The sequence below is a fragment of the Cuculus canorus genome, chromosome 8 (assembly GCF_017976375.1).
Source record: "Cuculus canorus isolate bCucCan1 chromosome 8, bCucCan1.pri, whole genome shotgun sequence".
In the NCBI taxonomy this organism is placed as follows: domain Eukaryota; kingdom Metazoa; phylum Chordata; class Aves; order Cuculiformes; family Cuculidae; genus Cuculus; species Cuculus canorus.
In genome coordinates, this window is record NC_071408.1 from 22,501,775 (window position 1) to 22,525,384 (window position 23,610).

At 40.8% G+C, this 23,610-nt stretch overlaps 1 protein-coding gene across 4 annotated transcripts in view; it reads left to right on the top strand.

Annotated features, from left to right (window-relative positions):
• Window positions 1–23,610, top strand: part of LRP8 (LDL receptor related protein 8) — a 191,795-nt gene that overhangs the window by 140,132 nt on the left and 28,053 nt on the right. For all 4 annotated transcript variants that reach the window (XM_054073260.1, XM_054073258.1, XM_054073259.1 and 1 more), the window contains exon 4: window positions 7,073–7,201. In XM_054073260.1, the coding sequence (XP_053929235.1) occupies window positions 7,073–7,201 (129 nt within the window). The remainder of the gene's footprint in view (window positions 1–7,072; window positions 7,202–23,610) is intronic.

Sequence of the window (23,610 nt, forward strand, 5' to 3'; positions counted from 1 at the left end):
CAGTCTGACTAACAGAAGGAAATGCTTTTCTTATCCAAGTTTAATGGTAGTTTTCATTTTAAAAATGGATGACTAAGCATAGCAATTGGGAATCTAAGAAAAATTATGTGCTGAAAGCCCAAGAGTACTAGTCCTTTCTGTGCAGCAGGCTATCTTAGCTTTGCCAATATTCACTGTTCTGAGAAAGGTTTAAAAACAAAACATAAGTGTGTCAAAATAACTCTGAATTTGGGTAAAGAATCCCTTCCCGACTCATGCAGGTGACTCAAGTCGTGGGACATGAAGCTTAGTTGTTACTATAAAATCCGATGCCATTTGTCTTTTCAGCCTACTATAGAGATATCTTACCTCTTTTACACTGTGCTGAAATACTGTTTATATTATGGATTAAAACTACTGGCATTGCTCCTGAGAATCATTTTCCTCATTGAGGTTGTTTGTAGTGTCTGTTTGTATCTATAAAAGCTACCTTGTTCTTATTCTAAAATTGAGTATGTATTTCAATAATTAGGATTAATCCTGGGGTTTTGAATTTGTGATTATTTCACTCCAATCTCAAAGGCGATAATCTGCACAAAATCAAGGTACATGCTGTCTGGTTTAGATGTGCCGAACTGTTTGTACATTAGGCTTATTTTATCCCTCCAGTTTCTAGGAAGAGAAGGTTGGAGAATCATGAGACTCCTGACTCATGCTGTTGTAAAGAAGCCTTTCTTATGAGTACACAAGAACCAGTGCAGTGGAGTGAAATCTATTTTTTTTTTTCTGTACCCCTGGGAACTTCTGAACAGAAGTCACCATCAAAGAAACCACATCACAGAATCTAACTTCTGATTAAGTATATCAACTGTTAATGCTGTTTAGTATATGATTTCTTGATCTTTATAATATAGTTTCCTAGCAGCCTTTCCTAATTTGTTTTTTTAGTCACTTACAGTAATTTATGCTCAGAGTTTAAAGGCAACAGCCATAAATGAATTATCTTTTTGTGCAGAAAGTATATGTTTTCACTATTTCTCTGCCTTTGTGTGCTCCTATGAAGGTTATTGCCCATAAATGTGTTCTTATATTCCCAAAAATGTAGAGGCAGGTAGCAGTGGTACAAGTTCCCATGTCCTGGGAATCATGATTGCCAGTATGCCCCAATTCTGACCCTGAACAGGCCATGCAGTGCTAGGGGATGGATGGATGGATGGATCGGCCTCCTCTGTCAACGAAGAATTGTAGTGGTGATTTGGTCTCATTCCAAATCCCCGAATTCCCTGAAGCCACTGATGATGATGTCTGTTTTGATCTGGGCTAGTTTCAACTGAAAATGTGAAGTTGTCTGGTTTCTCAGTGATCCCAAGCTTATGCTTAATACATATGTGGTGAGCAAACCAAATACTGCTACTGGATGCAGTTGCACCAGGTGCTTTAGAAGTTGCAAGTTCACTTAAGTTTGCCATCCCAGCAGGCTGATGCTCTTATCATCTTGCTTTACATGACAGAAGGGTAAGTTCATTGCAGAATCCTAACCTTCTTTGATTAGCATTCCCCGTAACGTATTTTGTTCTGTCTCGGGGTACTGCTAACGCATAGATCCAAATGCAGGCAGCCGGAAAAGCTGTGGGTCAAAGGGAGTTCCTGTGTAGTCGCAGTGTGTGCTCTGCACACCGAGCCCAAAGAAATTCCTGAGATGCATCCACCATGGATGTTATTGTCCCCACACAAACAGTTATCACTGTAAGTGAGGCTCTTGTTTGGTTTGGACTCAGCTTTGCACAAGGAGGAGGTAAAGGAGGTTAACTAAATATAACAAACATGATTATATAATAATCTCTAGCAGAAAATCTAATGTGTCTTGCAGGGTTAAGTGAAGTAAACTAAGGCAACAGCAACCTGTTCTGAGCTACACAGTGAACTAGTGGGAGAATAGGGTAGAATCTAGTGTTCCTAGCACTCGCCTTGAGGTTTGAGAAGAGGCGGGGGGAGGAGAATATGTAGACACCCCTTCAGCCGCTGATAGTAATTGAAGTCACAAAATGGATTTTGAAGTGTGTTTCTTATGCACCCTAAGTGCTTCGGTGGGAAAGTATGCAATGTGAGTCAGTAGCAAGTGTAGACTGGGATATACGTTCATACAGACACACACACACACACACATATATAAGAAAACTTATATATGCAGACTTGTGACTGAGATCTTTTTCTGAATCATAAATCCCCAGGATATGGGAACTCCTGAGTTCTGAATTTCCCTAAGCCATCTCTACCTGTCAGCTCCCTTCCTTTCTTCTGAACAGTTGCTCATTTAACAATTGCACTTCTTTTGGCTGGAAACATAGAGATATGAGTCCTGTACATGGGCAGGTATGAACATTTATTTTGTTCTTGTTCCATGTCCAAGATAGGACTGCCAGATATGACAAAAGAAAATTTAATATTTGAGGAGGGGAGTTCCTTGTTAAAAAAACATTCCTTTAAAAATAGCTGACAACTAAATCATTGATAGAGGAAAGAGGGTGGTAAGAATTTTACCTTCCATAATAAAGGTAGTAGTGGAAGTTTTGCGGAAACAATATCAGAAATTAATTAAACCATTTTAGTATGGTATTTTCTCTGTTGCAGAATGAAATTTTGGGTTGGGATTTTTCTTCTGAGGAACCTGAGAAAAAACATGAGGGCAGTCTGGAGAGAATGGGGAGTTATTTCAGCATTCTTTTCAGTCTACCGATTAAAAGTCTTGTGGGTTTCCCACCAGCAGAAGCAGCTTAATTACATTTTGTGTATGCTCTTAGAGTACCTGTTTGGTGAGAACCTGACAAATGGTCATCTGAAAGTAAATCAATTCTGTTTTCTTGGGCTTTCTTGAATATACATGATGTCCAAGCCTGAAAAGCACAGCAGTGGCACAAGAGGAAGCAAACAGTGGGGTGCCAGTTAGGCTCTATGGTTCTCTGAAAGACTTTGTAGCCTCCTGTATAGAAAAAGAAGAATGTGCTATTGGCAGTAGTGAGTAAATGGAACCTTCTTGTCTTCTTTGCTCTTGTCTCCTTATAAATAAACCATTGTTGTCCATCCTTGGCATTTGCAATTCATTGTGATAAATTGGTCTTGATGTCTCTGACATTTCAACCAAGTTGTTTAATGGTGCCTTTCTCTGAAAAGGCAGATCTTACTATGACTAGCACTGGTCCAGAATATATCCAGGGTAAGAGCACTCACTGTCACGTACAGCACTAACCCTTTCCTGTCTGATTGGATGAAGAGGAAAGTAGGAAGAATAAACATTTTGGTCATGTCAGCTCAGAAGGCCTGGATTTGTGTGAGCAATGTGCAGAAACAGAAATGGTAAGTCTGGATTGCAGTTGCTAAAAGCCTGTTTCATAGTGTGGACAACAACATTGAATCCAATTACACTGCTGTAGCGTCTCAGGGAGAGGAAAACTTGCTGAAATAGTGCCAGAAGTATTTTCATCAAAATTTTGAGTTGGGTTTTATGTAAGATCCCCTATCTGTTATCTGCCAGTGCTTGCAAGTTGGTGGCTTCCATGCAGTGATTGCTTGGGTGCAGAAACCACTGGAATGCAAAGATTTGATGAACTGTGACAAACAGCAGCTTCTGTTGCTGCATCACTGCAAGTGCAAACTTTGATTTACATTTTTTAAATGTCTGTAATTACTCTGTCAGCAAGATGATTAACACAGAGATTGCTTTCCATAAATAGGAGTCTTCTGTCCATACCTTTCCCAACCTTTCAGCTTCCCAAAGCCATTAAGCACGTGCCCGCAGCAGCCAAGCAAAAATAATGTCCACACTTAAACTGTGATCAATAAATAACCTTTTTGCTGGTTAGTGATCCCCCTGTGTTATAATACAATTTTATGATTATATTTCACCTTCTTCAAAATCAGGTGTGCGAAAGTGTTCTCACCTGTCTTGACCCACTAATCCTCAATGGAGATTTTCTATGAGAATGAAAATCTGGTCCTACTTGACATCAAAACAGATCTTCCTTTCCATAACGATAGCCTGAGCGAGGAGAACTAGAAACTTTCTGGGGGGATGTGGATTAATACCCTGCTTATGAAATGTCTTTTTGGCATTTTTTGGCCTCCCAGTTTTCCCACTGTGTCAGCCCAATACAAAACTCCTTGAATGCACTGCACAAATGTGGTCAGGAGACAAACTTTCAAAGTGCAGAAGCACGGAAATCCGTTTGTAGTAGTAAATCCAGCAAGGAAAGTTGTATCTAACAACTTTATCTCCTGTATTCTAAGTATGTGTTTACTTTTGGTAAAAGCTTGGTTTAGAGCATGGGGCAACCTAGAAGTAAACCTCATCATGGAGCCCAACCATGGTATGATGGGGAGAAGAGGTTTTCAGCAGGCTGCAAGTGCCCCATCGCCTGCAGCCATGCACAGGGTAGGGACAGCTGTGACCTCCTTGCCCAGCAGCAAACTCCCACCTGCCTGACACTTTGAAGCGGCTGCTTGGCAGCCTGGGTTTGGCAGTGAAGGTGTTTGGAAGAGGGAAGGTGGGTTTTGGTGGCTGTAGAGCTGCACGGCTCAGAGCTGAGAGGCTTTGGGGGCCTAGATGGAGGAATGCAGAGCCTAGATGGCTGCTGAGGACCCCAATCACATCATCCCTCTATACCGTATTTGTGGCAAAACCCCCTCTTTTCACCGACAGGGCTTGGCAGGTCCCTTGGAAAACAAGGCAGCTGAGTTGCTGGGGTCCCTTCCCCACAGCCAGATGCTGTGTCCTTGTCACCTCCCCAAGCCTATTGTCACCTGTGGCCATCCCTGTCCCTTTCCTAGAAGTTGCTGTCTTCTCTTCTGAATACCACCTCTCTCCTCAGAGGAACTGATGGCAGTGAGGTGACACTGCTATTGTGATCCCTGCCTGGCAGAGGTTCTACTGCCAGAGCATAGTCAGTAATCCCTGTGTGGCTCTGTACAGAGGCTGAAAAAACCTCCAAAAATTTGTAGTGACTTGGCTACACTTTTTCATTTTTCAGTTCAGCATTCTCCAGGCTCACACCTATGGGTGTAGGGGCTGGGTAAGGCTGGCAGAAGCTGTATTTTTTTTGGGTGCAAGCCCTCTGTGCTGAGGTTCTTTGAAGCTTTGGCAATGGATCATTTTAGCTCCATTTTTTTCTTGTTTGAGGGAGCTCCTGGTTGCCAATTTCAGTATCTCCGAATTACTTGAACATATTTAACGATGGTGCACCCTGGCATACAGCTCTGGGTATGGAGTATGCGCTGAGACATGCCATCTTCCCTAAGGGTGAGGGCGAGCACCTTGTTTTACACCATTTTGCACAGTTGGCAAGTGATGCAGTTTTCAGAGGAAGGACACGAACGTTCAGCGCCATGGAGCATCCCTGCAGTCATGCATAATGAACCCACAGCTTAGAGGGATTTGCGGGACATGGGTCCTATTCTGTGCTGGGGCACCAGTGTTGGCAGGCAGATCATGCAATTCTGTAGATAGTACAACATTCATAAATGTTATTTAGGTATGCAGTGAGCAAATTTCAACAAAGTGCTGTTTTGCCTCAGGGTTTTAAACCTTCATTACATCTGTTACGAACTGTCTGTCTGTGGCAGGACCTAATTTTTCTTGACGTATTGATTGCCCACAGCTTCTAGAAAGTGTGTAACACTTCAAGGTGCTAAGATGGAGAAGTCCTGGGATTAAATGGCACTGCTTTTTAAGTGGCTGATTGATGCTTTGGGGCTGTCAAATGCCCCTCTACAGCCTTCTTGTGCAGGTGGAGAGGGAGAAGTGCAATTTTCATCCTCTTTTGCTCAGTACTTGTGAAGCTGATTGGCTTTGCATAAATACCTTTACCAGAGCAGAGTAACATGAAAGATAGTTTTAATTCAGAATTTAAATTCCTCCATTTTCAGTAGACCTGTAGCTATATATAACCTCATCATCACTAATACCAATGGAAGAACTATTTGGAAACATATTTTTTTAAAGAGAGAAATTGGTCTGTTTAATAAGCAAATCCTTCTGAACTGAATGATGATTCCAGAATACTAAATGATTGTTGAAACTGTGGAATGTTATGCATTCAAGCAGTCTTGTCACAATAAATGTAGATCTGTTGCTCTTTACACTAGTATTTTTTAAAAAAAGGGAATTTTGGCAGTGCAAAGTAGTTAGAAGAGAACGAGCCTAGCAGCTTACTTGGTTCCAGATAAATTTGGCAGAGTATTCTTGCACGTACTGAGGGGTTTGCTTTGTGGGTCTTCCTGTGTCTCTGTGTCTTAGATCACAGTCACCTTTAATTTAGGTATTTATATCTATATTTATTTAACGTGTGGGTTCATGCTTGTGCTTGTCATTTTTCCCTACATTTGTTGACTATCATCTGCCTAGATGATTAAATTAATAAATTGCCTTGCAATACCGAACATATACAGGTAAACCCTGATAGTGAAGTTAGACAATTTGGTGTTCCTGACTTAATTTGAGTAGTATTTTCAAAGTAGTTCGTCCAGTACCACTGCTGCTGTGGGCAGGATGCTAGTGTTTTAATAGCAAAAACACCATGTACTGGGGGGTTGAGGCAATCACACACATGCAGTCTTGTTGCTGTACATAACATTACTTGCACTGAGTATTCTAGTCCTTCAACCATCCCCTGATTCTTCATTTAAATCCCTGTAGATCTATTGAAGCAACCCTGTCAGTTCATTTTGGTCGAGTTCAGTTTGAAAATAAGAGTGAGAGTTGGTATTTATTTTATTCGCATGCTCCTGTACAGTTATGTTCCAGGAAGGGTTGGCCGGTGTAGGCACAGGCTGGAGGGACAGGAAGGTCTTTATTTCTGGGGATGGCTGTGTCAAGGAGACCTGATTTCCCCTCCCATGTAATAGTATTGTGATCTCTTTTGGGGAGCAATTGTGGGATATGTAGGCAACCATGCCTCAGAATTGATGTTGACTTCGGATATCATTATGTCTCAGGATTGAGCCGTACAAAATATAAGTAATTTTAAAGGTACAAACAATATTAGCAATATCTAGAATTACATTTAACTTGATTCTTTTTTTTTCTTTTTTATTTTTCCAGCCAAACAAGTATGTCCAGCTGAAAAAATTAGCTGTGGAGACTTAAGCAACAAATGTATCCCGTCGTCATGGAGATGTGATGGGCAGAAGGATTGTGAAAGTGGTATTGATGAGGCTGGTTGCCCTCCTGGTGAGTTAGAGTAATACTTTAATATGTATGCAACATCTCCCTTTAGGACTATAAAAGTCCTAGAATGACTATTACAAATTGCATATAAAGGGATGACTTTTTCTGCCAACAAATTAATCCACTCTACATTGCAACGCGAAGTAGTGAATTTTAGAAACATAGAGGAACTGAGGATTCTCCAATTGGAGCTGGTTGGAGAACATAAAGTGAATTCTGTGGAGAATTAAGTGTTCATTTACTACTGTGGCAGAGTATAGTTAGTCAGTTTGGAACATGATTATAAGGGTTAATACCCAGATGATGTGGTAAGGACTTAAATAACAATGTTCAAAGCTTCCTCAGTGGTAGCTCGGCAGCTTATCACCATGTCCTTCCTCCTGCAGAGTGTAGCCCTATAGACGAAGGCTAGCTTCTGCTGGGATGTAATAGATAGGTCTGGACGCTTCTTTATTAATAGCTTGTTGGTTTCACTGGACAGAGAGAGAATGATATATGTTTACAGTAACTGTTTTAAATTCAGTCCCTAAATGGTCGTTGCTTTTTATTAGGCCTTTCTCTGCTGAATGAAAGAGCTCTTTAACAGTGTTTTCCCTCTGTGAAAATTCCTACACTGTGTAATCAAGCCATTTCTCAAACTGTCTCTTTATGCTTCTTCTTGTCAAATATTTTCTTTTGAATGAATGCTTGACTCATTTTTGTGGCTCCTTTCAGTATCCCAGCTGGTTTTCCAGCTTTCTTTTTATACAGACCACCAGAACTTAGGGAATATCGTCTTAAAAGTTTATGCAGAACTAAAATGACCTTTCTAATACTGATCTTCTCTAATTGTGTGTGTCATTATTAAATTATTTGCGTGCAAACAATCCCAGGCTATGAAGAAGCTATCTCATGCTCTGTGTAGTTATTCACCCATCCATCGATATTTCTGGTGTTGAACGTGGTATCAGCAATGTTATTTGCAATGTTATTTTTACTTCCAGATTACTGGTAAAAGAGTTGATTGATTGATTACCTGCAAGCACACATTGATATTTCTTCATTGGAAAACCAAATTTTGAGCTCTTTATATCTACCTAGTTCATAATCTGTGTTCTGTCTTTCCACTGAAGTTGTTTAATGAAATACATTTTAAGTGGAGGTTTTGTGTCTTTGAGTAAAACACTGGATAAATTTATTTCTTTGCAATCAGCTTAATGAAACCAAATTTTACGAGAGTTTTACTCTCTGAGCAGCCTGTTCCAGTGTTTAGCCACTCCTTGTAAGAATACTTTTTCTTTGTCCTTTTTTACTTTTTCCTGTGTTACTGCTTGTGCCCATTGCCTCTTTTCCTTTTGCTGTGTCGTTCTGAGAGGAGTTGGCCTCCAGCTTCACTGTATCTCCCCTTTAGGTATTTGGGAATTGCAATTAGATCTCCCTCTAGCTTTCTGTGGATTAACCAAACACATTTCCCTTAGCCCCTCATTGTCTATCATATGCTCCAGCACCATAGACATATTGCTGGACTTCCGCTGGACCCTCTCCAGGCTGTGAATGCCTTTCCGGTACTGTCAGGACGGCACAAAACTGGACATACCGTTTCAGATATGACGTAACAAGCACCAGCTAGAGGAGAATAACCACTTCCTTCAACCTGCTGGTCTCACTCTTGCTAATGAAACCCGTTTTGCAGTTTGTTATGTATGAATCTCAATACGAAGGTCTGATGCAACTCACTAATTCAATTAACTACAGATTAGACACAAAGTTTTTCAAAGCAGCTTCATTCCACATGATTCGGAGGTCCACAGGAACAGGTTACTGTGCTTGTGCTGAGCTTGTGCAGCACCGTTCCAGTTGGGTTGGCTCACAAAGAAAAGGCATAGGTTGCTTTATGTTGCCTCCTGTTTCATGTGGAATTATGTGCTTGTGCATGGACAATTTGAAGTAATAAATTATTATAGTGTGGTAGGTTGGTGATGTGCTTAGACCCCTGGTTCTGTGTCCTTTAAGGTAATCGGCAGTTTTCAAGAGTCTTATTTGTTTTCTGTATGAATCTCTTGGTGTTCTGTTAACAGCATATGCATTTTTTTTTTCTTTGAACAGGAGGCTTGAGTTAGAGACAATTTCAGAAGGTAATTGTAGATGCTATTGAAAAAAATTATTCTTTTCCCACTGTAAGTTAGTGAAATTAAAACAATTTTTACACTTGTGGCTGCCTCCACTAATTTAATGCTGCTGCTGCTCATACCAGTAGGAGTTATCTCATGGAGTCTTTTATTTATAAGAAAAATCAACTTGAAATTGCTTTGAACTTCTTTTTTTCAAGGCTCTAGGTAACCCCCAAAATGAATGTAAATATGTTCTGAATGCCACATAATTTCAGCATAATGATGCTATTAATGGATTTAGAAATAGCTGAGCGTTTCTCTTCTGGGTGTTTCAGCTTCTCTAGTCTTGCTTATCTTCCATGTTTTTAGTGCACATGTGGGTTCTTAAAATGGAAATTTAATCCAAGGACAGATTGCTGTCTTCTGGTGGTTATTGGGTAACTCACATGAAATGAATTGGTGGCTTTTGTCTAGTTCTTTATGACTGATTGTCATCCCCACATAGGCTGGGCATGCACATCGGCAGTCTCTGCTGAGGGGTCGCTGCTCCATCTCAGTGTGGGATGGCCAGTTCTCTGGCCAGAGGACCAGGCAGAAGGCACTGCCAGGCAAAATTGGAGTTTTCTGGGTGTGTGAACACATCAGAAGCCTTCAGTCCTAAGACCTGTCAACTCAGCTCTTTTCAGAGGCATTAAACTGATTCTGAGAAAGAAACTGGAGGCATTGGTGAACGGCTGTAGTGGGAGCATTTCCAGTGAGGTTGCTTGTCAAATTAAGGCGTTCTCCTCATGAATGAGAATAAATGTGTTAGCTGTTTAAACTTGGAGAGCTTGTTGGAGGATTGATAGCTATCCTTTCTTTTATCCAAATCTGATAAACCTTACTAAGCCTGTCCACTGATGCTCTGTTAACATTCTCATTTCTTCGTTTCAAATCCTCCTTTATCCATTTTCTAGCATCTCAGCCGCATGCAGTATCCTCACTAAAAAAAAAAAGAAAGTCCCTACGTTCAGACAGTTTCCTTTTCTTTTTTTCTTAACCTCTGCACACAGGTTTTTGTTCTCATTTTAAAAGAAGCTTCAGCACCGTCACTTGCAGCCCCTTTGAGCAGAGTATCCTGTCATAGCCAAGCCTACACCTCTAGCAGAGCTGACCAACTTATCTATAAATAGCACATCTTTGTGGATAAATGTTTGGAGGAGAGTTTGTTTGTGCTCAGGATAATTTCTGTGGTGAGAGCCTGCATGTGCAGTAAACTAAGTGGAAGATGACTTGAAGATATTGTGAGTGATGATATCCAGAAGGAAAACCTTAAGTTCTTTCTAAATCCATGTTAATAAAGCTATTACTTCAAGCTAATGTGAAACTTAAAACTTGTTTCAACTAAGGATGTTCCTGTTTTTTTAATAAGAATAACTGGCTCTTAGTGGTATAATTCTTCAAAAGAACTTAATGTGGAGTTCATGAATATTACTTGAGCCTGCATTTCTGCATTGGTAATTTGTACCACTAACAATATGGTGCTGATATCCAGATACAGGAGCAGGGCTTGGTTGTGCTGAAGCTGTGCAAGGATCTGTCCCGGTGTCGAAATATCCACAGCCCAGTTAAGGGAGGATCTACTAGAGGAGAGGAAAACAATGATTATGGTAGTAGAATCATCCACAACTGTAAGGGCACTGTGAGTGTGTTGCCATTCTTTCTCCTATGCCTGCTTCTGGCTTCCAACAACTTCCTTTTCAGATATTCTTCTGGATTTGATAATTCTTGATTGCTTTTTCTTCTCAGAATTATGTAGTTGCTTTTTGAATCCATGTGAAATTTATCCAGCATAATCAGTGTAAGTACTGTTACAGCCAGCAAGAGGGAGGAGAGGAGGCTGCTGTTCAGAAATTGGTGGCAAAAGTATAGAATATGAATAGGAGAATCTTCTGTTTGGATTGGATTCTCCATTGTGCTTTGTATCAGCCACGTCCTTGGTGCGTGATCTTGCACAGATGGAAATCAAACTAGTGCTCCACATCCCTCTCCTTTGCTTCTGGTCACTGTTGAAGACTTGCTGTTTCAATTGGTGCCCTGTGTAGTCTGAAAAAGGTTTGTCGCAGTAGTGACAAGAAGGAGAGAATTCTCAGTCTTGGATGCTGTCCTTGTGTAACCTTGTAACCCCCTTTAGATAAAGGGCTCAGCTGCAGTTAGCAAGCTCTGGACTTAACTGAGCGCAGCTATGCTGAAAAAAAAACCCATAATCTCAAACAACAGATAAGTCATATGTTTCCTTTGAGTTCCTCATCTCTCCGTGTACAATCTAGCCCCGTACAGTGCTAGCCTGAGGAGTAAGCAAAGCCAACTGTGCTCATCTGAAATAAGGGTCCTGTTTGCCACAGCTGTAGTGTGGAACAACAATTTGATAGGTGAAATCCACTCAATAAAAACTGGAACCAGTATTAGAAAAGCTCTTATTCTCATAAGCAGTCCAGGCACGGACCCCATCATACTGCTCGGGGCCTGTTATTAGCGGGTGGTAAGGCACTTTTGGTGGTGGTGTTCACCCATGAACAAGGAGGAAAAATGGTGCTATTTTCATTCTGTGAGGGAACTTCCGAAGGAGGCAATGGAAGCTGTGAATTGTTTAACCTGTAGCAGATAAAGCACTAGTAGGGATTAGGGATCCAGATTTGTGTCTGCACAGACTGTAATTGCGCCAGGGATTAATTACAGATGTTAATCCTTGCACGTAGGTAGCTAAGTGCCTGTCTGCCTAAATAATTTACTTCCAGCAGGTAGGCTTTAAGTCCACCGCTAACTTCCAATGCACAAACATTTTTTAAAATGCAAATATCTGCCTTTTTAAAAACAAGAGAGTGTATAAAAAGAAACCTTATTTTTCAGTTCTTTGGAGCAGAAGTAATTTGTGTCTTTACAGCACTAAGTGTGTTGTAGTCATAGGTCAGGTTTAGTTCTCTAAAATAGACATGAACAGTTAATAATGTAACAGCAGTCCTGAATTTGCTGGTTTGGAGGTGCTGGCATCTGCTTTCTTATTTCCCTGGTTGAGGTTTTCTGCTCCCAGTGTACCTGACCTTTGCCACAATTGATTGTAGAAGCTTAGGAATGAGTTTACTAAGACTAAAAAGAGGAATTAAATATGAGAGACTATAATTAAAGTATCACAACTCAGGGTCAGTCTGGACTTCACTAACTACTGCAGAACTTGTTGCATCTTTGCTAAGAGACATATGAAGTAGTTTTGTCACCCACTCAAGAATGCAAAGAGGATTTTGGCATGCATTTAGAACAGAAGAGCTACCACTCTGTAACAGCTGAAATGAGCATTACACACCTTACATGCACACATCGCTTATTCCTGCTGACAGAATCCTGGGGCGGCCAACAGAGAGCAAGGCTCTGGCCCCCTCTCTTCTGATTGTGTTACTGGCTCTTAACTGGACCATTTCTTGCACCCAGTATGAAAGTTGTCTTGCAGATGCAGAGCTGGAAGTGTACAATTTTACCCTTTCCCAATAGTCTGATACAGTGAAGTGATGTATTTATTTGTATAGCAATAGCATAATAAGCTGGTTTTCCATACCATGGTTTATTCTGACTAACTATAGTAGAGAAACAGCGATCCATGGGAAATGGTGCAGGTAGCAGATGTACTAATACTGATCTCATAAAGTTGTCCAAGCATGAGAGCCAGTAATGCCTGCAGGAATCTCATGGCAGTGGCAGCCTCATTATTGAGAGCATCTTCTTTTGGTCCCTAGTCTTCTGGCTTTTTCATTACTGACCGTATATCTTCAAATTAGTTCTAGATTTTCAGCCCTGTGATACGATATCCCAGATTAAAAGTGAACAAACTGGGTTAAGTTTTTGTTTGTTTGTTTGTTTGTTTTAAATAATAAGGGAAACAACAGTAAGCACAGTCTTGCTTATCTGTAAGCCACTTGTCCTTGCCATGGTGGCTCACAGCCTTCACATTTTTGTGGCCGATACATCACTTAGAAGATCCTCAGGGCAGAAACTTTTAACTTACTCTTTTCTGGCAAAGTTTCAGGCACATATATGATTTTCCATAAAAAGCAGCAGTGCTTGCAAGCGAGGGGTCCTTTCCTTGGAAGGTTCAAGCACAGAAAGCTTTCAGGTTCACCTCTTTCCAATGCCTTGCTCAATAGCCCTCAAGCCACCTGAGATCCACTGGCAGAAGGAAGAATTTAAAAGCAGGCTAAAGCTGGTCTGATCCCTCCAGCAGATCCACCTGGTGATGAGCCAGCTAAAGTGGGGAAATTACAAGCTGATTTAAAGCCACCTTCCTCCACACTGCTCCTGCACTCGCGTGCACATAAAATGACCTTTCTGTTGAAAGTTAAATTGTTCTGTTATCTTTTATCATTGTCCTGTACCAAGGAGCATTATGTTGTCTCAGCATCATTTTCTTCTTGATGCAGTGGAGTCACACCGAGTCACACTGCCCATGCTACCAGTGGGGATTCGACTATACTATATTCTGTTCATTCCAAATCTCCACAGATACTATATGGTTCTACTTGGTGATAACGTGGCACTAATTTTAATTTCCTTTGCAGCCTAATTAATATATGCTTTCACTAGAGTTATGCATTCTGTTTGTTACCTTCATTAACAGTCTAGGTGTGCAGTGACGTACTGCTCCTCAGTCAGCTCAGAGGGAAATGAAACCCAAAGGATCAGATTTTGCTATATATTCTCCCTGAGAAACACACCGATTTTAATGGGGTTAAAGCCTATAGTATTCTGTTCATGCTTGTAGAGGAAATATTTATCTAGTATCACTATTCATTATTATTTCAGAAAAAACACACAGGCAGCCTAAAATTCCTATCATTTTATAGAAGGTGGCTGTAACTTGAGTACACTTGCCATGGTGGAGGAATTTACAGTTATTTCTAAGAATGGAAAGAAAATGGCGATAGATTTAACAAATGAAGGTTCTTCATAAATAAGATAAGGTAGCACAGCAATGATATCCTCTGGGCTTTACATGATGTTTAATTACTGGACAGCTGGAGGGATTAATGCTTGTGTATTATGCCCTGGCTCTCAGAAATTAAACATGTACAGCTGCCACTTTATCGCTGCTTAAAGTATTAGAGCTCCTTCAAAAGCAGTAGTAATTGCAGAAAAATCCCCATTGTTATTTAGGAAAAATCTCAGCCTATAATCATATTTGTCCTGAGTTCCTTCAGAACAAAACAGCAAGAAAAATAAGATTGGTAGTTACCTTTAATTGGACTCTAACAGGAAAAATTAAGGTGGTTGAATTTTTAATATACTGGATGCTTGTAATTAAACGTAAAATACTGCTTGAACTTAGGTTAGAGGTGAAATAGTCATTGCTTTAAGTGAAGAATTAAACCTTAAAGCTATGGCCTAAGCTGTGCCAGGACTTTACCTGCAGAAGTTATCGCAAAATGGCTTTGTTTTCCCTGCTGTTGTCTTCTCAGCTTCTGTTTTAACAAGAGCAGACACATGTCACATTTTGTAAATGGAGTTTCCCAGCACTGAGTGGTGCTTTGCTCACATCAGCACGCTTTGGTGGTGACCTCTGCACATTTGCTCTGTGCTGATCCTTCAGTTACAGATGAATTTTCTATATCAGTATGTTGCATAAATAATTTATTCTTTAAAGCGTAGTACATGAAAACACAATATGAAAACAAGACAATTTAGAATTTGGCACCTTTAGAGTGTTTTCCTGAAGGTCCACTAGGAAAAGAGAGCAGATGCAAAGAACACACTGCAAGCACGTGTGCACACACACAAGTCCTGCACACCCCAAATGATAATATTCTGAAGAGTTGTGGAAGAGTGGTTTGAAAGAACTGGTTTTGTACAAAGATTTGTGGGTAATTAAAATGAACACCTGATATTACTGACTGCTTGTTACCTGTGCACGCACACAAAAGCTTTGTCCTGCTGCTCTTTCTGTACCTTAGCTGGAGAAGTTGTCTCTGATTCTTCTTTCCCACCTCGCGTGTCATACTGTCAGAGGAGCAAAAATTGACCTGTAGTTATATCTATCTTCTGAGCAGTCTATCTTTCAGCAGTTAGAGCTCTTGGAGTTGAAATGGCCAAGAAATTGCATCTCTTATTGCCAAATATGATTGTATTTCATGTCTCTGAAGTACATTCTTCATAAGAATGGAGATATAATTCTGAGCCTATTCATCTAAAAAGCAAGAATCTGTTTAGTTTTATTGAGGGAAACCTCCTTTAGCTGTCAGTGCCAACAATCCTGTTACGATGGCAGATACGTGGGTAGGAGTTCCATCCTTCAGTAGGCACAGATACATATGTGTTATGCTAATTAATGATTGCTTAACATTTATGCTTCCTGAGCATATGATCTGAATACTGCATCAAAATCAGTTAGCTTGAATTCAGCACAGTCCTACGCAGGAAAAGGCTATGGAACGTTTAATGCAAAACCAAAAAAATCTAGTTTAGGAGTCACATTAATGGATAAGACAACATCTGAAAGTTATCTTGGTGGCAGAAAAACACTCTTTTCCTACAGAGGAAGATATAATGGTTGGATTTGCTTTGCTTATTTTTGCAAAGACATTTGGGTTTTTTATAAAATATAACTGGGATGGTTTAGCTGACAATAAAATACCCTTTAATGCACTTATTTTTTTCCAAAAGGAAAATTGTACAATTGATTCTTCATCTTGTCGTACAATTGAATCTTCGTTCAGTCCAAATCAAACAAAGCACCGCCTTCTATTTCAAAGCCGTAGAAACTGAAGGGCAAATCTTAATGCTATAGAAATCTCGCTGCTATTAAAGTGAGTGCAGCTAGCACACAAACCTTATACTTTAAATTGCAGTGAGTGTTACTCAGTGCTTAAATTTTCCATTTGAGTACAAAATCTAAGACTTTTTTCCTTAAAAAAGTTGCCATTCTTTTGTGGTATCATGGATACATTATGTGGGTACATTGTTTACATCAAGTGATAGCTGTGCTCCTCCTATCATGTATGTGAAAATAATTAGGGGCTGGTTGTTGCCTGAAAAGTCTATTGGTCTCTTCCCCCTCCCAAAACCATCACAGTGGTCTTGTCTCTATAGACTTGGTCAGTACAGCATGTGTTTGTACACATAATCTTAAATCTGGCTGCACTGAATCCTGCCAGTTGTCTCATGGTCTCCTCGGTGCTTCTTTCTTTAAGGTATTCATCCCTTCAGATCAGTTGCCTTGCAAACTGTGAATTCAAAAGCATCTTTTTAGCTGTTATTTCACCTGCATTCAAACTCATTTTGGATCTCTGCTCCTGGAGCAATGTGAGAGACAGTTGGGTAAACCGGGAGTGTGAGGTATAACAGCTCTCTGCGTTTTCTTCTTTTATCTGTGCTCCAGAAAAGTTAATAGTGCCATGTTCTAAATGCAGTTAATATTTAAGTCTACTTAAATTGTGAAGCAAACTGCAATAAGAAGAAATATCTCTTCTTACTGAGAATTCCCATCAAGCAAAGCAAATTAGTGGAAGTGGAGATTTTATGGGGCAGTGACCTCATTGCTTACAACGTGAGCACTGCTTCGTCCTTCGTTACTCGGATGAGTTAAAACTCATGCACCATCCGTTGCTGTAGCTACCAGGTTGGGCTGAATCCAGGCTTTTCTGTCTGCCTTAACTGTCTGGCCCCTCAGTTTAGAAATGTAACCCGGGAGTGGCTAATGTGGCTTTCCTTTCTCTGTTTTCCACAGACAAGTCAGTGTAGCGATTCTGTCAACAGGGAATTCTACCTGGGAATTCAGACTTCCTTTCTCCACGGGTGCTTTTGAGGTGTGCGCAGTTTTCCTGACTTGAGGGTAGCTGCACAAGCATTAGCAGTGCACATAGCTTTGTAGTGTCAGTTGCTGCTCCCTTGTTACTTATCTGCATTCAACAAAGATTAAGTGTTGTAAATAGCGATAAACCTCCAGGATTCCTTATTAGTTATAGCAGTGTAAAAGGCTTGATTGATTCTGGTGGAACAATTCTGTTTTCTAACTGATTAAACTGGTGCCATCGCTGTGCTTGGGAACGTGTGGGTCAGGGGGAAGTGGGAGGTCAGCAGCGTAGCTGTGGACCAACAGACGTAGGATTTAATTCCTTAACTTTTCCAGTCAGAAAAAAAGGAGAGTTTGCAAATTTTCTAGGAATGAAACAAATTGTGCTTCATTTGCCAATATGACTAAAGTGTAGCTTTTAAGATTCTGATGGAGTCTCTCTCTTCTGAGCTGGACACCAGAAACCAGAAAGCAATGTTAAAAACAGGCAGGTATAATAAGGCAGTTCCTGTCTCTCTGAGATGACCAGAGGTGAAGTCTTACCAATGGGTGGAAGGTGAGACCTGTGGAGTAGACTTTTCCTGGCAAAGCATCTGTGATTTAAACCCTGCAACAGCAAAATTAACTCCTGGTCATGAAGAAAGATCTGTGCCGGCAGTCCTCGTTAACCACAGGGAATTCTGCTTAATCCAAAGAGGTGTGCGTGTGCAGTAAATGTGGGGTTTGTGTCCCCTGTCGCAGGACCGAGGCCCTGTTCAGTAATGCTCTGTTCTGGGTGCTGGAAGAATGCTCATCCATTCCTTAGAATTATGGATTTTGTGTGATAATATTAGAGCAGCAGTTAGTTTCATGGATATTACCAGCTGTTTCTCAGGGATTTGCCAAATTGGTGTAATTTATAAAACTGCCATTTTAGTAAGCAAGTCATGTCTGAGGGAACAGGAGCGAGTGGGTCCCATGCAGGTTCCAATTTTCAAAGTCAGAAAAGAAACACACAGGACACATGCCCGCGTGTTTTTTCCCCATTAAAATTTTGGCTAGCACCAAACATGGCTATTGTGATTCAGCTGATTATATTCCAACCAGAAAATAGTAGTGATAGCTCTTTACCCCCCTAAGATCCCTGTGGATTGTCTTGGATTTTAGCAAAAAGCTGCACAATATCAACCTTAGGCATTCTGACCACCCTTTTTATTCTCCCAAATTACCTTGGGTTTGCCCTAAATCCTCTACACTGGACTCATTTGTTCTTTTTTTGAGGTCACTTTCAGTCATTTAACAATAACCTATTATAAACTTCGTAACACTTTCCTAATGTGAAGTAAAATTGAGAGGACTGCAAATATGAGCTAACAACCTTATTGCACATAAGATTAAAGACAGGGAAGAAATACAGGGTGTGCATAGCTTTTGTGTGTAAGCTGCTTCTCTTCATAAATTGTGGGGTTGTAATTAATTCTATTTTCAGAAAATTAAACCACTTTGAATGAATATACTATTCTCAGGAAATATATTCTAAATCAGTAAATCATTTTTCAACCAACCATTATTTATCAGCAGGGGCTTTGGCATCTGGTTGCTCCATTATAATTAACTAATACTACGCAAATACTGCTGCAGAGAATGGAAAAATAACTCATTTGTGTTTGAGGTGAGCAGTGTGGCAAAGGCAGCAAGCGCATGCAAATATTAATTTGCAAGAGTGCGTGACATGGCTCCTTAGCTACATTAGTGATTTGAACAATATAAGGAATTACTATTCGTTCTACAGTTCTTCATCTATGTGGGCTTTTCGGTATCAATCACCATAGCAACAACCACTGTTAGTAGTGAGACTGCAATTCAGCTGCATTATTCCCTCCATGGGAGGCCTGTCATTTTTTCAGAGCAACGCGCTTCAAGGTCATCTTCATTTACCTCCATCTCTTTTGCTGTCCTTCCTGGAAGGCAGCTTTCTGTGGGAAGATTGTCCTTCTAGGCATGAATCCATGCTTTAAAGGCTGGCATTTGAACGAAAATCTGTATGAAATATTCAGATATTTGCTAAGTACACCAACTGTCTGCAGACAAAACAAATAATTTATATACAATTAAGCCTGAAAATACATGATAAGTAAGACAAATGTGATGATAGCATTGGTAACTGGCCTGGGAGTTACTACTTAATTTAACCCATTTGGACTCTGACCTCCTTATCCGTGGTCAATCTCAGAAATGAATTTCTGCTGGGTTTGCATTTCACAGAGAATACGTGGGCAGATAGGGCTCAGGCACTCCCCTTACGCAGCCAAGGGAAGTTCAGATCCTCAACTCACAGCTTAGGAGAATTTTAAGTCCACCAGCCTCTTCTGCCGGTGTTGCAGTGGTGATAAATGAACAGCAGCGCTCTCTCTCTCTCATGTAAATGTAAACATGTGCAAATCATCCTTTGCTTTCTTCAGACGATCCACTATCAGATTTAAGCAAACCAGAAATTTTGAGCCACACTTTACGTTGCTTTGGGGAGGGTATCAGAAAAATGCAGTGTAGTAATGTATCTTATTTTCTTGTCTTCAGCATCAGTAATTGCTGCTATCTACTTTACCAAAGATTTTACCACTCAGTTATGTTCCTTTGAGCCTTTCATGTAATTTCAAGTAAAACTGACTTTTTTGGAGGAGAGTGATAAATTAAATATCTGACCCTTACTGAAAAGCTAGAAAAATACTTAATTAAACATTAGCAGAGGCAGTAGTTGTAGTCCATTGTACATAATTCCCAGCTCCTCTTAATGATGGATATCCAAAATGTTTCATATTTTGAGTTTTATCCAGATTTAAGGATTCATGCTTGGTGTCCATTCTAGAAACATTATGTACAAATATATACTTTTGAAATGAGTTCTCAGAGCACCCTGTATCTTTACAGCGTTCTGCTTTTCTCTGTGGGCACTTAAAAAGCATTTGCTAGAATTGTCTTTTATTTATTGGTGCAGCGCCTGAGCTAAGATTGTCCCTGCTGCACCAGGCTGCTCGCTAAAGCCTCTGCTTAAATCCTGGCTTTGAGCAAAAGAGAGACAGCCGGTAGTGAAGCACGAGCTCCACAGCGGCAATCTCTCTCTATTTTTTTCTTACTTCTCTGTCCAAAGACAGCTTCAGCTCTGCTCTCCTCCAGAGATGGGATAGTATTGCAGCTGGAGGCTGTGAAGCAAAAACTGGGGCAGTTGCACTCGATGTACTGGCATATAGTACAAAGCAGAAATGAATGCAGAATACCTCTGGTGTACGTTGTCTGTAGGCCAAAGCACGTGTACGCTATCATTTAGGTTTGGTATTTTGCTTCCTAAAATTGTGAAGAACCTGAAACGATGACAGTACCCTACAAAACTGTAAAACTTTTGTAATTGTGCTGGTTTACTGCTTTGAAGCCTGTTGGTTAAACACCACTTCTTGACAAACATTTCCAAGTTTTCTACTGGGACCGCTTCATATTTGAAGTAGGTTTTGCACTATAGAGTATGACATTTATTAATTTCTTTGGCACTTTGGAAAGCAAGCTAATATTTGTTTCCTTTGTTTTGCACGAATAAGCTTGCAATAGGACAGGCAGCAAAACTAGAGAATGCAAACAAATTGTGATCATTTAATTACTATTCACACATTTTCTATTGAAATGCTCTGGAGGCAGTGAAATGCTGCAGTGATGGGACTGCTTGGGTACCCTGACAGGTTTATTAATGGAGACGTGAAGTAAACTGTCCCTGGGACTTTACTTCCCAGTCCTCATCTCTCCAGGTGCTATATAAGATAATTTGTAGTGTGGCTTTTTATTAGGTTCTTTAAACCAGCACCAAACCATGCAGCAGGGACCTTGAAGAGCGTGAGCATGCTGACTCTTGCCTAGGTACGGAGGGATTGTAAGCAGCTTTTCTCCTCTGTTAGCTGTTTGTGCCAGAGCAAGTCCCCAGGTGGCTAGGAGCTGCAGACTTTTCTTTATCCTGGCATGCCCTGCAGATTTTAGCTGTCAGAGAGGATAATGAAGGGTGAGAGGAACTGGGGTGTTATCTGCCTTCCCTGGCCAGCAGGAGAGCCAGCTACACAGGGAGACAGAGGTCTCTGCTGGAGCCAGGTGTGACCCAGAGGGAACTGTCCCGCTTGAGCTGGCCTGGAGATGGTCATTAGGTGTGTAAATGAAGAAAAGGGCATTTTTATTCCTTGAGTTCACCAGGAGGTGCCTAGAGCAGCCCTCTGTAGTGAGGGACCATGTGCTTCCGTTTGGCACTGCCACTGGCTGCTAGTGCATGCACTGGAGTGTCCCTGTGACAGCTCTGGTGCTGTCCCGCAGCCTTCTTGTCATGGCACAGTGATAGCAGCCTATCAGTCTTACTGGTTGTCCCAGCAGCATGTAGCTGCTGTAATTGCAGCAGGAAGACGTGAGTGCAAAGAGCTTCTCTTCTGCCTCCCAGGACTTGTCCCAGTGCAGGTGATGCCCTGTCGGAGCTGGTGCCGTGTGAGTTGCAGAGATTGATCCCCACCTAAGGACTGTGCGGTGGTGAGAAGGGGCGTTCACAACAGCTGTTCTGCTGTGCCTGTTCGGTGGAGGGAGAAGTTGTGGTCTTTAGTGCTGTCATCACAGTGAACTTAAATTTTAAAAAGAAATAAAATAATCACGATCGTGCAATTTTTCTAGCTAGTAATTCACAAGCTTCACTGAGGAAGTCCGCATGGGAGGTTACAAAACCTGAACTGCTTCTGTTTTCTGGCTGCAATCATCAGTAATTCTATATCAGTACTCGGATTTGTAGGTGCAGAGGGAGGAGCCTTTGTGCAAACTTCCATTGTCTGTATCCCACACGTTTATCAGTCGCCAATTTGCTAATGCAGCAGATTTCTAAAGGGAAATGCATACGGGCAGAAGGCAGGGATTGAGGTGGGACCAGGAAAACAACAAGGCAAAAAAGATAGGCTCATTACGGTTGGAGGAAAGGAAAATTAATGCACATTTGGAGTGTGCAAATTATTACAACCTTGCCTAAAAATTAGGGATCAAAGAACTATACAAAATTTTGTGCACTCATCTGTTTCCGCGATTCATCAAAATAATGCCAGAAAAGCAATTTCTTCTTCTCAGCTTCGATCTGTTGCAGAAACTGTACATAGCCCCAGAAATATTCCTGTCTCTCACTTCCTTTTTCAAATAGAGTGGCAAGATTGTAACTGTGCCTTGAGTTCCCACTTGGCAGTTCCTTATAATGCATGATCTGCAGAGAGTATTAGTTTATACAGCTGTGTACTGATCAGTAAGGTTAATAGATTATTTTATTTCTAGTTATGGGATAAGGATAGAAAAGCATGTTCAAAGAAGAAAAAGAGCAGAATCTAGGTGGAAAACAGAGCATTTTAATGGTCTTAATTCTGCTATGCAAAAGAGAGGGTCTTTTAGATGCTTCTCCACCAAACTGTACTGCTCTTTCAGGTCCTTATGATGGGGATTAATCTCCTAATGTCAATTGTCTGATCTAAGTTCTCTCTGTTTGGAGAGGAGAAATATTAGCCTCTCCAAGTGAGTTCTAATCCTAAAGTAGGCAGCAGGAGTTGCCTGTTGAAGGCTTCCTCCTATATCCAAAATATTCTCCTGAGTACAGAAGGAGCCTGAGCAACCTCCCTGGACTAGATACTGCTTTGGTGTCTTAACACTAGGTGCTCCTTTGGTGACCACACTCTGTTGCATTTAATTATTGATGTCAAGTTGGGCACGCAGCAATGTGCAGCTGAGGTTTCACTTTAACATTTATTCCTGTGGGAGGGTGCTTGGGTTATAGCCAGTGCCTGGTGGCATTGCATCAAACCTCTTTTTCTTGTAATTAGGCAGATTACTACTCTGGTAGACACAGTAACATCTGAGAAACCTGGGAGTAAATGGGGCAGAGCACAGGGCAGGAGAGAACTACATATATTGTCACACTGATGTAAAACTACAGGCTGCTTAGGCTAACAGACAGAGCCCAGCAAGTCTGCAAGTGAACATGTTCTTAATTGCTAGATAAATACTTTCATTGCCAGGTATAAACCAGACAGTATTTCATAGTAGAATACTACTGGGTTCCTGCCATTCACTGAAAGCTGGGGTATGACATCTCCTTTACAAAGATTCTGCTGCTTTCCAGATGCACTTACTATTGCAGCGATTGGTACAATCTGAACTGTGTGGTTTGTCACAGGGGCTCTGCAGATAGGACAGTAAATAGTGCTGCTTCTGAAGGCAGAGACTCTCAAGAGCAATGTAAAAAGAAAAAAAAAAGAGTTCATGGTAATTTATTTGTATATCTTTATTGCACTTCTAAGTTATCAAAGCCATAACTTCCTTGTAGATAGCTGAAACTGCAGAAGCAGGATTTTTTTTTTTTTTAAGTAACTGCCTAGAAGTACTTACAGAGAATTTCTTCCAGGATTTTGGTTCCCCCACACCTTGATGAAATAAAGCAACCGTGAATTGCACATTGTGGGAGTACCTGAAAGTTTAATTTGAGC